Source organism: Ursus americanus, chromosome 16 (genome assembly GCF_024610735.1).
Source record: "Ursus americanus isolate L20-20 chromosome 16, mUrsAme1.1.p, whole genome shotgun sequence".
Taxonomy (NCBI): domain Eukaryota; kingdom Metazoa; phylum Chordata; class Mammalia; order Carnivora; family Ursidae; genus Ursus; species Ursus americanus.
Window position 1 is genome coordinate 63347761 of NC_142142.1, and position 17849 is coordinate 63365609.

The following is a 17849-nucleotide window of genomic DNA, read 5'->3' on the forward strand; positions in this document are numbered from 1 at the left end:
CTCCTTTGCTAAGATCCAAGCCCTGTCCACTCACTCACTCACCGTGAGTATGAACTCAGATCTATTTCACAAAGTCACAGTAACTGGTTTAAAAAAAACAAACAATTATTAACAGCTTTCCCCTTTTTGGCAAAACCGTTCCAAGCACCAGATTGGCTGTTCAGGGATTTTGCAAAGTTGGCTCTTCACTCAGGTGTCCCCAAATACTGCTTTGAATAGCACACAGATACTGATTTTCTTTCCTCCCATTTCTTTCTTTGGTTTTCCTGTTGCCGTTTTTTAAACTTCTGACAGGGTCCTAGCAGCTTGGATGTCAGGTCTCCTGGTTCAGAAGTCTGTTTTCTGTTAAAATATGGCAGATTTTAAAATTCAGAATATCTTCTCAATCCCATCTTGCTTTTGCTCATGCCTCGATCCTGCACCTGTGTCCCTAGTGACAGGACGAATCCTGCCAGTTCAGGGCCATGTTTACATGCAGGGAGGCACTGACTTCACATCGAGTTTTTCTTTATAGCCAGAGAACATGGCAAAAACATTCTATGTGTGATTTGGAAAAACTGCAATACTAGATGTCACGGAATTGTTTGATCACTCATTCAGTAATTACATTTTTCATCAAAAAAGACAGTTTATCGAGTTTCTTGTGACTGGTGAAACCGAGCGAGCCCGTGCCGACTTCTGAAGGGGGACAGGGACGGGACGTGGTTGACATCGGCAGCACCAGTGTGCGTGGAGCCCCGCGGCCCACAGGTTTACCCAGAAGTCAAGCCAGATCTCCCAAGTGAACAGAAGCCTAGTGTGACTTGTAGCTGCCAGGACGAGGGCCAGCCGGTTGCTCACGCAGAAGACAAGAAGACATGACGGGGTCCAGGCGGCAGGTGGGGGACACTCTTCTTTTGCAACGCCAGCTGACATGAGGGCAGCCGGGGGCACGACGCAGAGCTCACAGTCTACTGGCCTCTCCCCCAGTCACCATGTGGCTTTACCCGTCCCCGTCTTTCTCTGTCTCCAAAAAACCGTATTTCTGTTTACCCCAGCTAAGCAATTCATGTATTCATTAATGGAGCTATTTTACTTATTTTGGGTCTTTCAAAAAAAAAAAAAGAACACTACTCTGTATCAGGTTCTAAGTAAGACTACTAATACTTCCCAAATATTGAGAAAGCACACCCTGTTCTCTCTAGAGGGTGTGCTCCCCGCATCCAAGCTAATCACACTCCTGTGCGGTGCTGCTGACTCACGGCAGCTGAGCCGGTTGTGCACAGGTCGTCCTTACAGGTCGGCCCTCGGCATCAGGAGGACGGGAGCCGCCCCACAGCACGCACACTGCCTCTCAGCACAACGGCCTCGTGGCACAGGCCTGCGGACAGAGGGTACGGCTCTGAGCCGACACGGACAACCACTGCATTCCGGATGAGGGACAGGACACATGTCAAGGGCCACAAAATGGGTGTTTTCTATCGTAAAGAAATCATACATGACGAAAGAGGAAGTTTTCAGATTTCCCTCGATAAAACTGACGTGTGTCAATGAGTGAGGATACCACACACACAAGCACACAAATAAACCATCGTCAAAGACAATCAGATCAAAAAAAAAAAAAAGACAATCAGATCTACTTCTTACTCGAAGTTCAGGACCTACCACCTAAATCTGTGAATGTTTTTATTCATAAAACAGTAACTATTTCACCAATGTAAAGGATATCGTACTTCCAAAGTCCCAAATGCCAAAACCAACCTTCAGCTTAAACCTGCGTACCAGTTACGATGATAACCACCTATCCTTTCCTTCTCATTGTACTTGTTCCACCGGAAGACCGCGAAGAAGCCAAAAAAGTCTTAAATATATTGATCGTTAACACCAACAAAGAAGAGTTTAAAGAAAGAATATATTTGAGCCACATAAACAAACACAAAGGTATTACATAAGAGAAAATAATGTAACATTTTATGTAAGTACCTAACATATGAGCATGCTCTTACATCTAGAACAAAAAATAAAAAGGTAATATGGGTACTATATATATATATATTTGACAAGTGTGCATTAAAGAGTTCTCTATTATAAAACATTTAAATTGTGGAGGATACTTTTCATGACACAGAAAACAACTGTTAATATAGGCACACCCACAATTCTTATAAAAATATGCTTGCTGAAGATAAAATTCATCTGAGCACTCATCTCTCAGATGTGCCAAAACTATGAAGTTATTAATCACAGGATACGACCTCCCACTTTTGTCCTGTGAGTTTCAACACTGACTGGTACGAGTTATGAGTTACAATTAATTACGGTTATTTCTCAGTGTTTCTGTCAAGCTCCCTACAGGATGCATCTATTTAACATGAATACTTAAAACAACAATATAATTTGTATATAAAAGTCACTTAATGTTCTTTTTTTCCTTTTCGAAAAAAGGCACTATATTTAGAAAAGAGTTATGACCACAAGTAGTGCTTTGGAAAATCTGAAACTCCCAATCAGTGTGCTCCAACAATGTGAGCGTATCTAAGCCCTAACTGAAAAGAACACAAAATGTAAAAAGCTGATAAATTTAAAGATTATAAAATTGGTTTATTGTGAAAGCAATTCAAGAATACCCAGTTAAAATCTTACCCCGATGCTACCCAATAAAACCGAGAAGGCATTCAACACTTTAACATTAGGAACAAGGACAAAGAACAGGACAGACCACATCAAGGCTGTGATTCAAAGTCAGAAAGAGGAAGGACTGCTCGGTGTCCTTCAGGTGAGCACAGAGGGCACGGTCGGGTACCCCGTGCCACTATGACACTGTGGGGTGACTGGGCAAACTGGAGTCCGGGGGACATGAAGAACTCTATATTCCTGTTTCATGGGTGAACTCGAGTAGCTGAACTTTTAGGAACAGCTGCCTTTAGTGACAGCGGGGTGCACAACAAGTCTTGGGGGGAGCTTATCGAGTTCTCCATCACGGTCCCACTACGCTCCCAAGACCCCTCCCGCGTCCCCCCACCCCTGGTCTGAAGGTCCTCTGCCGCTGTTCAAGATGCGCACTGGGCCTGCGGCCACCGGCACACCGTAAGCCTCGCAGCCCTGCTCCGCAGCACGCGGCAGCAGACGGCACCCGTCACCCGCACGCTCAGCGTTCTAGGGAGAACTCCACCACTGCTCGTCGACAAGACCAACGAATCTGCACAGTGGCTGTTTCCCCTCAGACCCACTTCAAGATCTACTTTGCTGTTTTCTTAATAAAAAGGCTTAGAGTCAATAATTACGCACGATCGACCTAGGAATCATTATATACAGCACAGTGATTGCATTTTCTGAGCACTGAGTACTTAATGTAAAACCTGTCGCTCCCAACTTCTGAGTCCTCTCAACGGAAGGGTCAGAACTCGGCTTAGATTCTGTAATAAAACCAGAAACCCATCTCCCCAGGCTGAGGCTTTCCATAGCAGTTTCAGCCCTTGAGAATAAGAGTTAGTCTAGAGCTACTGAGAGACCCTTCTGCACAGAGGTGGCGGCCGCCGCCACTCTAACTCACGACCAGCCATGACCTTCACAGCTTAGACTGACACAGTTGATTCATGCTCATTTTGTTCCTTTAAAAAATACTCTTTGGAGACCATTATTATTATTCCTGTAAGATACATACTCTAGTTATAGCTCTTCCTGTAAAAATAAAAGTATAATCATGATTATCTCTATTTCTTTGCTAAATTCAACTACCGATATATATTTATTAATCCGATCACTTTACCAGCTATCTCACGACCTCGGCAGCACCCTATACACTGTCCAGGGTCAATTCTCAGCACAGAGAAGCAGGAGCAAGTCTCTCTTCAGTAAGAACATGCTTGTAGGCAATATTTCAATGTAGTCTTTAATGTGTTTGTTACAAGTGGGAACTAAAGGACTAGAATTTACTTCCAAAACTAGGGCAAAGGTACATTTCCAAACCTAAAGGAAGGTAAACCACCACGTAAAGCTTACTTCTGTCATGTACATTATGAACCTACTTAGTGATTTCCCATCGAGGCTAAACATTAGTCCAAAGGAGTGTCAAGGGGAAAATCAGGCCTTATCTTGTTTGCTCCTTTCAAATTCATCAGATAATACCGTGTGCCCAGAGAGCGCACAGTCCTCCTCTAGACACTCTCCTGACAACAGCCCTTTCTACAACACTGAACTACCTCTCGTGTCTGCAGACTGCCCCAACCAGATTTCAACTACCTGTGAGATAGACAGTACGAGCCACGTATTCTAAATGCATACATTCAAAACTACCATCTTAAAATAAATTGGAAAGTAGGGAAACCTTAAAAAAAAAAAGATACATTCTGCTATCACACTATTATAAACATTATAAGTGTGTGTGTGGGTATATAGAGAGAGAGCAGATAATCAAGATTTAAATAAGATGGTAAAAAATCAGGAAATGTAGATTTTACCAAAGGAACTACAGTAACCACCCCAAGCTACAACTATAAACAGAGTCACTACTATGGCAATCTGTCTAGGTTCTGGAAAAAAAACTAAAACAAAAAAACACAACCCAACCAATCAAAACAAAAAAAGAAAACAAAAACAAACCCACAACAAAACCCATCAAAACCTATACTAGAGTATGTGGCAGTAATTAATATATTTCTATGGAAACTGTCTCATGCCTTATAAGCCCCTAAAATAAAATCAAGGTCACTACGTGACTCACGATAGCACTAGGAGGGAAAACACCAGAAGTAAAACAGTCTTCAGCCTTGGTCGTAGCTAGACATCAAATCAGCATGAAGTACTGGACATCGACACGACATTTTTGGCTTGGCAGACCAGTGAGGCGTGCTTTCCACTGGCTGACAACTGCCTGCACTGCGTAAATGCCGTGATATGGAGCGTGTGACTTCCGAGTCTGAGAATGCAGTGAAAACCATCGGTGAACATCTGACCGGGCAAAAGGAATGGCATCCATCCTCCAAACAGGCTCACTTCCCCCAGCCCCCAAAACAAACAGTAGTTATAATAGCAAAAGAAACAAAAAAAGGTTTTTTTTGATTCTTTAGAGCCAACTATGAAAGAGGTCAGCAATATATAAACAGCAGCAACGGACAAGAGAAAGAGATATCGTGGATGAAAGCATCTTGCGAGACGTCTACTCATCTTTTTCGGTATCAAGCCAGAAGACTGCGACTGGCTTACTTGGAAATTTCGAGCGTACGTGGGTTGTCTCCTTAGATCCTTCACAGATTTGGAATTCAGTCTACCTGAGGGCTCTACAGCCACGTAAGAAAGCTTTCTTTATCGAGCTTGGTGGCAGCCAGCACGGACTCCATGTCATTGAGGATGTCAGAGCTCAGGGCCTCCTGCAGACTCGGCATCAACTCCTCCCCTTCGATGTTCATCCCGTCTCCCTCCAGCGTGCCAAGGTCCACGTTTGTCCCCGGAATGGCTTCTAAGTAGTCTGGGAAACGGTTCTGCTGGGAGGGCAAGGTGCTTTGGTTGATAGTGTCACCTAGTTGGGGCAGAGACAGAGAATAAGGTCGTTTTTGAAAAGCTACCAGCGGAGCTCTATCACGCAAGCATTCGGAAATGCACAGAGAAGGAGACACACTCCCTACTGACCTCCTGAGCCAACGCCCAGGATTTATTTAAGGCTAAACAATGCGTAGAAAACAAAATAATGCCAAATCTACTTCTGCTTCAACATTTGTTCAGGTACCGAAGCAACAGCTCGATTACTTATAACGATGTGGTTGGCACAAAAGGGGATCGTGAGAGAAATAAAAATCCCTCGAAACATTATCTCCAGCAAGGAGAGCAAGGAGGCACACAAGAGCATCACCGCTGCCCCCCAGATACACACCACTGTCGTGAAAGCACATACAAACACTGGCACGCGCCCCTCTTCCCCTGAAGTGCGCTGTGGGCACACTAGCAGGAAGACACTGGGTGCACACTGCAGTCCACTCTTGCAGAGTCCCATTCCCAACTACAAAACAAGCCTCCCTGACGTCCGCGGCTAGCTAAATCTTCTCGCTTTCCTCCTATGGTCCCCAACGTACCCGCCATGACACCGTTTCTGAACATGACAGCTCCACGTTCCTTAGAGCTTCAACAGACACAAACCAGTAAGAGCCACAGGGGTTTGGAGAACAGAGCAATGTGGGGAAAGGAGTAAGGACAGCATGATGGAAAAGACCTGGGTGTGTAGGGTGAGTGAAGATTTAGGGGAGTGAAGAGGAGGAGCTGGTGAGCACTCGAGAAAGCATCAAAGCCATGCGCTGAAGGAGCACAGGCAGAAAAGCCGTGCCAAACACTCTGCGAAGCCATCGGCCAGAGAGCTGGCCAGCGGGAGAGCTGATCCATGCCTGGAGCGTGGGGCAATCAGGGGTCAGCAGACGAGCCCCAGGAGCCGGCTTCCTGACCCCCTGTTCTCCTGCGCCCCCAACACCTACCCTGGACCAGAAACCCTCAGGGGAGAGGAGTGAGGACACCGAATCCACATAGGTCCATGGCAACACACTTCTGGAGAAGGCCCTCACTGCCCTGCCAGCTAGCTCAGGATCAGGACCCTAAGCGCTGGAAGAAGTCACGTCATCAGTTCTGTTCAAACAGAGCGACGCCGTCCATGCTTAGAAACTGGGACATTTTAATTGCAAACTGCCACAGAGAAACAGAGCAGGCCCGATCAGAGCGAGGTTTATGGGGTCATGACTGGTTTTCTTCCCAATAACCTTTGCTCCCAGACCCGGCGACAACAGCCGTGTCCCTGAGGCCAGCAGAGGACGCCCACCTGTGTCCATCTCGTCGACACTGTTCAAGAAGTCGTCCGGGGTCCGCGGGACGCTGTAGCTGCTCATGCTCAGCCCGCTGTCCGTGCTCTCGTCCCGCGAGTGGTAGGTGCCGCTGCAAAACAGGGGCGTCAGACACCGACACTTCCAACGACTCCAGGGTCAGCACGAACCCTTCAAAGCACGGAACGAGCACCCACCCCTTCGCTGGGGCTCAGACAAGGCCCTTGGTGGGCAGAGGCAGGCGGCCTGAAGGGGCCCCAATCTCTCCTACCAGGCTGGGTCTGGTGGCAAGAAAGGAAAAAAAGACAGGCGTGCAGCTTTCCTAGCGGGAAGGAAGTTCTTTGTGCGGGTGTTCTCTCTGTAATACCATTTGAGGCTGGGGATCTGCCTGGCCCACGTATTTCGAGGTCTGCATTTCCCCAGCGGTACCGCACAGGCACACGCAGGAACACAGGCGCCGGGAGACTCAGGCAGAGAGTTCAGGCCAAGGAAAAATCAACCCAAATCAAAGAACCAGGAGTCCTTTCTGGGCTGGACCCAAAGGGAGGTGTCACTGTCCGTGACATAAGAAGCCCCCTGGGAAGCCTGGGCTCCTCACTCAAGCAGCCCGTGGTGATCTCAGGGTCGTGAGGTCAAGCCTCCCGACAGCTCCGCGCTCTTCAGGGAGTCTGTTTGACATTCTCTCCCTCTGTCCCAACTCGCACATGCGTGCTCTCTAAAATAAAAAAAAACAAGTAAAAAAAAAAGGGGGGTGGAGGAAAAACATCTCTCCTTCCTTTCCTTGGGACGGCTCCTTACTTCTTCTGTTTAGGGGAAAAAAGAAACCCCAAACACCTCAGCATGAGGAGAGTCCTTAGAACTCCAGTTAAAGGAGAGAGACTTAAACAGGCACACACCTTCAGTAAAAACAGAAAACTACGAGCAAAGATGGATTTTAACTTTCGGCTAAATGAAGTCCCACCCACGCGTGGTAAGAACCCTCCTGCACACACAGAAACTTCCGAGCCAGCAGCGCGCACACACCACCTGGCACGGACTGGGAACTTCGGGGTTCTGCGAATTCTAGAAATCTGACAGCAAAGTGCAGTAAAGGGAACGGGTATTCTTGACGCTCTCTGACCCTGACATGAACGTTGTTAGGTGTCCTCCAAGCTCGGACACATAAGCAGCTGTTTAGCTCACACAAAGTTAAATAAAAAACAGCTAACTAGTAGAAACAAGCTCTGTCAGTTGCTCAAAGTTGAAAACTCAATCTCCCACCCCAAACTTCTTCTCTTCACACTCCCCCAAAAGAGTGGCTCTAACCTCCCTGCTCCCACCGCTACACTGAGCCCCTGCGTGACTCCACCCGTCCCCCCACTGCTACACTGAGCCCCTGCGTGACTCCAACCGTCCCCCCCACCTCTACACTGAGCCCCTGCATGACTCCACCCATCCCCCCTCACCACTACACTGAGCCCCTGCGTGACTCCATCCGTCCCCCCTCACCACTACACTGAGCCTCTGCGTAACTCCATCCGTCCCCCCCACCTCACCGCTACACTGAGCCCCTGTGTAACTCCATCCGTCCCCCCCACCTCACCGCTACACTGGAGCCCCTGCATGACTCTCAAGCTTCTGACAGATGAGTCAGAAGCCTCACGAAGACCCAAGAAAACATCTATGTGCCTCTAAGGCCATTTTACCCAACAGTGCTGCTTTGGAGAAGGCCTCAGGATGTGGCTGGTTTTTACCGTGTCCCAAGCCCTGAGCTGGACAAGGGCCTGGTCACCACTCCACTCCTGCGCGAAGCAGCTGAGCTCACATCGTCATGTGGAGCTCTGTCCACGCCATGGGACAAGCATGGGGGCCACTTCCTTGCTCACGGCTGCAGCCCACTCATCCCACAAGCAGGTGGGACAGGCAAGAGCCCAGGCTCAGGGGACAGAGAGGCAACGACAAGGTTTCTGAGAGACGCATACCGTCGAGGAGAGAGAGGAACACGTACACTAATGAATCACACTCAAGCACTACGTGAGCAAAGCTTACTCTGAGAACCAAGAGGGGGAGCCTGGAAAAGGTTCTCGGAGGGGAACACAGGACCTGGCCGTGAAGGATCTCGGGGTAAAGGGGAATACAGGGGGACGCTGCAGCAGGGCTGAAAGCTTGGTGGCAAGTGGAGGTAACGGGTGTGTGGAGCCCAAGGGATGTGTATGAATCCAGGAGACAGCAGGGAAACCGTCGAGGGTTTCTGAAGCGTTCCAGGCAGATAAGTGTTTCAGAAACGGGGGGACGACACAGAGTGGACAGAGAGAAGGTTCTGCCCTCATACTGATAACACTGATGATCTCACACCCCATGATCTTTACCAGGAAACACAATCTCCAACGACAGCCCAGCGCGAGGGGGCCTGTTTCTCCCTGTGCCCCTCCCCCTGCTTGTGAGCGTACGCACTCTCTCTTGCTGTCAAATGAAAAAACAAAATCTTAAAAAAAAAAAAAAAAAAAAGACAACACATGATGGAAATACTATTACACTAAATGTTTTGGTAGAAGAGAAATTTCATTTTTCTAAGATCATGAAGTTTTCAATTCACCTGGTGAGAAATGAAAGCACAGTATAATAGCTTTCTTAAACCAAAGTACCTTTAAATGTTTTTAAAAGTGTGGTGTTTAAAACTGGTTTAAAAAACCTAAAAACCTAAAGTACAAAGACAAGAGAAGTATTTGTTCCATATTTTTTAAAACTGAAACTCCATCAATATTTTACAGCCTAGGATGAACTGTCGTCAAACCTGAGTTTTAAATGTTTTGCAGGCAAACCTGTCGGCTCACAGCCACAGTGCCACTCCCATGTGACAGCATGTGCGCTCTGCCCCACAGGCGAGTGTGCGGCACCCACTGCCACGCCGAAGCAAAGCCCGCCCGTGGTGGCCGCGGGCTGCTGAAGGAGCTGCCACCTTCCATTTCACTCCTTGAGCCGCAGCCCTTGAGGCCGTGAGGCCGTGGGAGCTGCTGCAGGGAGACGCAGGTTCCCCACCCCCAGGGCAAGCTCCTCCTGGGCCCACTGACGCCTGCCTCAGTGAGCTCGAGGACGACCTTTCACTGAAGGGGACACACTGCTCCTTCACGACTCTTCCACGTCAGCGGACCGCGTCCTCCCACAGGAGAGGCTTTGGACCCTGGAGCTCCGCGGTGGTCACCGTTCGTGGAAAAGGTCATTACAGCACAGTGCGTGGCCCCAGGAAAGCTACGACCTTTCTCGGACACGGGCCAGGGGCAGCCCACCCACCTGTTCAGAAAGGGATCCGAGCCACTGGTGGTCATGGTTCTCAGTTCCTGAGACATCCCAGGGGAAGGCACGGGGTTTGGAGTCCCACCATCCTGCTCCAGTGTCGGTAATTGGCTACGAAGAGCTAATTCCTAGAAAAAACCAACACAAACAAAATCAGTCTACCGATAACAAACTCGTTCGATTTACAGAAATAAAATGCACGTGACAGCACTAAGTGCACCGAGTTCAGGCGTTAAACACCTACTCAAAGCTCACAGGGTACCCGGTTAGAAGGACCAAGTTCTACAGTTACATTAGATAAATTCAAGGTTTATCTAGTCTTACCAACCCCAGATGGGATGCACTGGATTACCTAATTTCATTGTATTTCTCTTCCTTCCGCAGACCGTCCCATGGGGAGGATGGCAAGTGTGGTCTTTCAGAAAACAATGCTTTGCACAGTTTATTTCCACTCACCAGCCCTCATCAGATTCTGTGCTCGGCACCAGTACTCAAAGCAAAGTCGGAGAAACACCACTGGACAAGGACTGTGGGCCACCGGTGCCCCTGCCGCGCCCCCACCCCCACCCCCACCGTCCCACGCCTGCTGTCAAGTGTCCCCACCCACCTCACGCTCCTTCATCGGGAGCTCAGAGCCACTGGACAATCTCTCAGCAGGACTCCACCTGGATTGCGGGCCAAGGCTGGGGGGTCATTATCAGAGGGCCTGTCTCAACAGGCGTCCAAACGGCCCAGGCCTCAGCCTCCTGTGTGTCCAGGGCCTTGACGCAGGGTCACCTCACTACAATCATCCTGATACCTTCCTCGCTACTCAGTCCTTTCTCACCTTCTCTTTCGCCCAGGCTCCCTGACAACTCCCACCGGCCCCTCACGCTCCCATAAACCTCCTGACTGCAGGAGCACAGGCTCCCTCTCCCTTGGCTTTTCTGGTTAGACTTGAAATGTGGCTTTTTATTGCAAAGGACACTGCTGGCTAATCACACAGGCACGCCTGGGCGACATCAGAGCTCTGCACCCTCACCCCTACACCTCGTGCAGAAACGATGCTTTTTACTCTGGTTTATGCCTGAGGTCTCAACCAGAGGGTCATGACAGAACACAGGCGGAGATCCACCTTCATTTTCACCAACTTCTACCTGAAATTCAGCATTCTCTTCAAATACAAATACAGCAGACGAACACCTGTATTCGCTGACCTCTGACTTTTCATCAATGGACAGCATTTTCACATCCTGTTGTAGTTGCAAAGATCTTAAAATACCATTTATACTCATTACCATTTCAATACTACAGTAGTTGTAAGATGTGCTGGTAGGTGGTTATCTACATGTTAATTACTAGGTGAATGAATGATTCACTCAACAGGGCAGCTCCTCGACCTTCTGGATCCTAATGACCTTGACCTCCACCTCTCTGAATCCCGACTTGTTCGGCCCAGACCATGTGGCCTCAGTCTGGAGTCCCATCTGGGATGAAGATCGCGGTGTCACTTCAGTGCACCTGCGTGCACAGCCCCCACTCCCGCCATCCCTGCACCTAGCCCGCATGACCACCTACCACTGAGAGCCCCGCATCTCCACACAGCAAGAACACGCACCACGCAGCAACACTTTGCAACAGGCTTCGCACTTCCTCCCCCAGGAGTCCTGCACGCATCCATCCCACTTTCTGGGACATTTTCTCCCGCCCAGTTCCCCCATGACCCCAGTCCCTCTCTACCTGCCCTCCAACCTCAGGGACTCTACTTCCTTCTCTCTCCTACTATTCCGGCTGATTGGCTTTTTTTTTTTTCCCATTAAAAAAAAACTGAAGGGCTCCTGGGGGGCTCCATCGGTGAAGCGTCTGCCTTCAGCTCAGGTCATGATCTCAGGGTCCTGGGAATGAGCCCCACATGGGGCTCCCTGCTCAGCGGGGAGCCTGCTTCTCCCTCTGCCCCTCCCCCTGCTTGTGTGATCTCTCTCGCTCGCTCTCTCTCAAATAAATAACATCTTTTTAAAAAATTTAAAACACACACTGAGATGTATCATACAAGACTGCATTAGTTTCAAGTACAACACAATGACTCGTGTTAGTACACACTGTGAAGTGACCACCACACTCATCTGTCTAGCTACCATCCATCACCAGTTACAAAAATTGTTTCCTTAGAACGAGGACTTTTAAGATTTATTCTCTCAGCAACTTTTAAATATGCACTTATTATGCAGTATTATTAACTATAGCCAATAATTACAATTATTAATTACAGTCACCAGGCTGTAGGGTCATCACCATGACTTATTGATTTTGTAACTGGAGGTCTGAAGCTTTTGACCCCCTTCCTGCACACCCTTGGGAACCACCAATCTGTTCTCTTTAATTATAAGCCCGGTTTTTTGTTTTTTAGGTTTCACTTGTAAGTGAGATCACATGGCATCTGTTTCTCTGACTCACCTCACTCAGCATAATGCCCTGTAAGTTCATCCACATTGTCACAAACAGCAAGACACACACACACACACACACACACACACACAAACACACACTTCTTTATCCATTCAATGATGGATGCACACTCAGGCTGTTACGTGACTGACAGCTGAATGGACACTGAGGTTGTCTCCACATCTTGGTTACTACAAATAAGCTGCAGTGAACAGAGGGGTGCATGTATCATTTTGAATTTGTGGTTTTTGTTTTCCTCAGATCAAGACCCAGAGGTGGAACTGCTGGGTCACAGGGTAGCTGTGTATTTAACTTTTCGAAGGACCTGTGTACTGTTTTCCACCAGTTTGCATTCCCGCCAACAGTGCACGAGGGTTCCCGCTTCTCCACATCCTCACTGACACCTGTTTCCTATTGATTTGAGCCATTCCGATAGATGTGAGATGCTATCTCATTGTAGGTTTTTTAAGATTTTATTTATTTGAGAGAGAGAGTACGTGTGCGCGCGAGTGTGGGCACCAGCTGGGGGAGGGGCAGAGGCAGAGGCAGAGGCAGAGGCAGACTTCCTGCTGAGCAGGGAGCCTGATACGGCACTCGATTCCAGGACCCCGGGATCATGAGCTGAGCCAAGCAGACGCCTCACTGACGGAGCCACCCAGGCGCCTCATCCTGGCTTTGATTTACATCTCCCTGATGATGAGTGACGTTGAGCATCTTTCGATGGGCCAATTCCCGGTTTCTTTTTCTCCTTCCCTGCGAGCCTGAGCTCTGAGCAGATCATGTGAAATACACATGAGCACCTTTCACGTCCTGAAATATACGCATAATTTTATCTCAACAAATTGCCACCTTGACTCAATGTTAAAAAAGTGCTCGCTTCATTTCTATACTGAGACTGCTAAGAAATACTAGAGAACAGTCAAACAGCTACTCAGCCTGTTATAAATCAATGGTCTTTGGCTTTGAATGGGTGCTTAGTACCACTCTCTGATTTTGTCCTTTGGGCGGTGTTTCCTCACGTTTTCACAGTCGCCACCCCACATGTGGCACATGCTCTCAGGTGCATTCCCACCTCTGTCCCATGTGAGCAAGGACACCGAGGCCAGTGAGGACTCTGGCTCTGTGGCTCCTCCTGCCATCCCTTTCTGCTCCCCGCAAAGCTATCTCCAGTCACACCCATCCCTGGACCTTCTCAGAAAGCAGGTGTTTCTCCCCTCTTCCTGCTAGAGGCCAACCCACTGTGCCAGTGGCTTCTGTGGACTCCCGTCGTCTGTGTGCCCTGCATCTGCTCCCGGCCCCTCCCACATGTGCTTTTTGACTACAGCACTTCTTTCTTCCTCGCTGTTTCGGACTCGGTTTCTGTCCCCAGGCAACTCTCTGTGATGACCCTAACAGTCTTCAGCATGTATGTAACATCCTCTCAGCACTTATCACACAATGTTGTAATTATTTACTTCTTCTCTGTCCCTGAAGGGCCCCCAAACGAATGAATGGGCAGTTCTGGAGCATAAAAGAGTAACTTCCGACTCTCTGAAGAATTTACGTTGCTATTAAAACATGAGGCTGTAAACAGGAATGGACTTGAGTGTGAGAAAAACCTAGGCCCTGGATGACGCAGAGGCTCGGAGCTCCGTGCGGAGGCCGCGGACCTTCCAATCTTCCAATCAACAAGGGCCTCGGTCCCGTTCACGTCCACCGAAAGCGCACACTGATTCTGCAGCGCAAGCACGTGACAGGACACTAACCCGGAAGTCACTGCTCAAACAGCTGGCACGTCAGTTATCATTTTTACAGTGTTTTTTACAAATTTTTATTTTACTCCTTTTGATAAGTTCCCACTTTTCTGAGATTATTTTTTGAAATTAAAGCTAACTGTCAGGTGGTACTTGGATTTTGCCACTTTGCTTGTTCGAAGCTGCCCTATTTTTACTCGCTGCTGTCTCTGACAACTGAATTTCTGCTGCCAGCACACAGAGCAGAACCATCTACCCACACTCACAAAGGGCGTGAATTTGGAGACAGGCGTAAGGAGATGCCCAACGACCCTGAAGGACTAGAGACATACTTCTCTGGGCCATGACGAAGGGCCATCCAGAGACTCATCTAAAGTGGGCCTCAAAGGGTCAAAGAGGAGGTACCATTTCATTCCACTGGTGGGAGTGGGAGGCTGTCCGCGTTATCAACCAAACAGGGAAGAATCTGGCATGAAAACAAATATAACGCGAGAAGGACAAGGACATGTCTACACAGGTTGTAGAAACCATATCAAGATATGAATATTCAGCTCAGTTTCAAAACTTCTAGTTACAGAAAAAGAACACAACAGATAAGACCCCCTAAGTAATTTCTGAACAGCTTTACTGAGGTATAATAACTTATCCACATATTATCCCAAAACGGATACATTCTTAACATAGTCCAGTATTTGAAAACAAATTGCTTTAAGTAATTAAAGTTGACTTGGAAGCCCCTTCCCCAAGTCATAAATTCTTAATGTTAATATTTTCATCTGTTGTTCATGTAATTTATTTCACTGGGTTCAACAAGGAAGATGGAAAAATTCTGTTGATATTTGAAACAAACTGTCAAAAACAGGGGAAGGAAACTATATGCATTGATGCCTTATTTTCCCTCCCTGACTGAGGACTGGACTTCAAATGAGTATAAAAACAAACACCCGTACCTCCCGTACAACACGCACACCGTACAGACACAGCTCTACGAGGGCAGGTGTCAGAGGTGGAAACTGGGGCGTCTTACACCGCGCTCCACCGCATCAGATCCCACAGGAAAGGGAGCGTGGAGTCAGAGCGGGCCAAGCCCCTGCAGACGCCGCCCAGCTCCGTGAGGAGCCGTGAAATCACGGCTTAAGTGACTTCAGAGAAAAATAATTATAATACGCCTAAGTATGAAACAAAGTTACATAATCTGAATTTTTAAACCAAAAAAATACATTCCATAGAAATTTTTTTCTCCATTATACTGCATTTAAAAATAAAGCCTGTATATATCTATATAAACCATACAGAGGAAGTTTACTGTGATAAAGTCGTTTTAGCAAAACACACTTTGGATGAATATGGACATAAATTTTGTAATTGGGTAAATCTGGCAGAGCGGTTTCAAAAACAAGGTTTGGGACATAACTGGATCGTCTCTAAAAACGGATTTCAGTTGAAACAGTTCATGTTGAAAGTTATGTCTATCTCTAAGGAGTTTCTGACTCTGAACAAATGCCTAAAATTAGAATACTAAGCTAAAAATACAAGTTTGTTAAGCTTCTCTTTTTCCCAAAGGTAGTTAGAATAAATAGTTTGACAGACTTTCAAAAATGGAGAAAAGCAAGTTATAGAAAGTTTAGCCAAAATTTAATCATGCTTCTGTATTTCAAGGGTCAAAAAGTTCTTTCAGAGTATTTGACTTTTTCTAAATGAAGCAAGTATTTTTAGCTCATATTCTTCTGTAATAATACAAAAATGTGGCAGCTTTTCCCACTGAGCTTGTAAACGTTAGCTAATGTGGGACACACTTGGAGTCACAGCTATGCGCACTGTAAGTGCAACGCATGGTCCCAGCTCTGTCTGCAGGGGACTTTCCAGGATGGTCTGTAAGGGAAAACCCAAGTTTGCCTGCTTTATACAGTGGACTTGTATGGCCTTGGGATCTAGCCATGAGCCACTGGTCCTTTTTATATTTCCCTCCTCTTACTTAAATAGCAGTATCATTTCCCACGGGGTAAAAAAAGACACTTTAAGATAATATACATCTGATAGTTAAAGTATTTTGGCCCCATATAAAATCAGTACTTTGGTTCACACCATTTAGAAAAATAAGGAGAAAGGCAGAAGTCAGCAGTCTGGAAACTTTTACAATATTGCTGGGTTACTGAATTCTTAAGGTACCCAAAAGAAATCAAAGCATGTGTCTCCACAAAGTCAAAAATTGGGACAACTCCAATGTCTATCAATAAGTAAAAAGATAAATAATCGCCAGATAGCCCTACAAGGGAATCCTAGTTAACAATAAAAAGGAAGAATGAATGAACATGAACAAACCTCAAAATAATCGTAATAGGTAAAAAATTATGACTCCATTTATAGAAAGTTCTATAAAATACAACACCAACTTTAAATTCCTTTCTTGAGGCAATTTTGTCTTTAGCGCGCACTAAGCTATGCAACGGTCCATCCGTCCATTTTAGGTAACACGTGGCACACAACAGAAGGTTGGTTTGTGTTTCTCTGGGTCACTGATTTGCTTAAGAAGTTTGGTGAACTAGAAATCCAAATTTAGAAATGGAGAGTAACTCTAAAAATATACATCTTATAATAGCTTGTCTTAGTGATAGCAGTGTCTGTCCACAATTTTAAAAACAGAGGAGGAAGAAAGCTATTTCTTCTAGCTGTTCAAGACAGGCCTTGCCATGCCCAGCTTCCCGGCTCAGCATTCAACAGCCACACAAGATTGCAGTATGTCTGAGGGATTTTAAAACATTTAGCCAATGTTTAGAATGCTGCTTTTTAATGTGTGTGCCACTTTACCAAATCATCTTCAACTTCAGAGCAACATTTTTTACTTAAAAAATGTGTACACCCGGCTCGGGGGATTGTTACGGCACTGAACCCCGAAAGGCGATCTCCGAGACAGACTTGCCGTCTGCCGTTTCCAGCAGTATCCTGGGATTCAGCACTCTTTCTGACAGAGGTCTAGAATTAGGTCTTCTATAATTGTGTTAATTATAATGTCAAAGGAATAAACACTTTAACATTCTTCAAATTATAGAGACCTTAATGAATAAAACAAATGAGATAACCTATCAGAGTAACATGGGCGTGAGGCTTAGAGTTCCCAACATGCCTGTTAAAAATAAAATAAACACCTTTAAATAAATTTACGGTTTATTCAATATGAGGACTTCAAAAAGAGGAGGGATAATCTTGGGGAAAGTTAACTGGACTCTGAAACAGCTTTTCTAGCGTCTGTTGACAGGAAAGACAATTTGGAGGAATAAAAAGCCAAATTTTCTACTGGTACTAAATTCAGGGAAAACAAGACTGATGATGGCCATTGTTCTCGCGTGGCCCTGAACAGTGGTATGATTTGCTCCGTTTTGGCCAGAACTGTGGACATCCACCCTCGTTCAGCAGTGCAGGTGCAGAGTGTGACTCAGTGCTCTCCACGCTCATATGAAGGGCTTTCCCGCCCGCTGAACCAGGGGCTGACTCTGATGTGTATTTACTACTACCCATCAGGAATGGCAACTAATACTCATTAGGTGCAAAGTATTTGCAGCTATACTTTCTATGAAGATTGAAGCAATTATTTGCTCAGAAATTAACTTGAGATACCGAGACAGAGCAGTCTTGTCTCTAT

General features: G+C 46.7%; 1 protein-coding gene across 6 annotated transcripts in view; it reads right to left on the reverse strand.

The window, feature by feature from the left end:
* Positions 1 to 1872: 1872 nt before the first annotated feature.
* Positions 1873 to 17849, reverse strand: part of YAP1 (Yes1 associated transcriptional regulator) — a 114226-nt gene continuing 98249 nt past the window's right edge. For all 6 annotated transcript variants that reach the window (XM_087868500.1, XM_087868499.1, XM_087868496.1 and 3 more), the window contains 3 exons: positions 10050 to 10180; positions 6779 to 6891; positions 1873 to 5497 (listed from right to left, as the gene is read on the reverse strand). In XM_087868500.1, the coding sequence (XP_087724626.1) occupies positions 5259 to 5497; positions 6779 to 6891; positions 10050 to 10180 (483 nt within the window). In that variant the 3' untranslated portion in view covers positions 1873 to 5258. The remainder of the gene's footprint in view (positions 5498 to 6778; positions 6892 to 10049; positions 10181 to 17849) is intronic.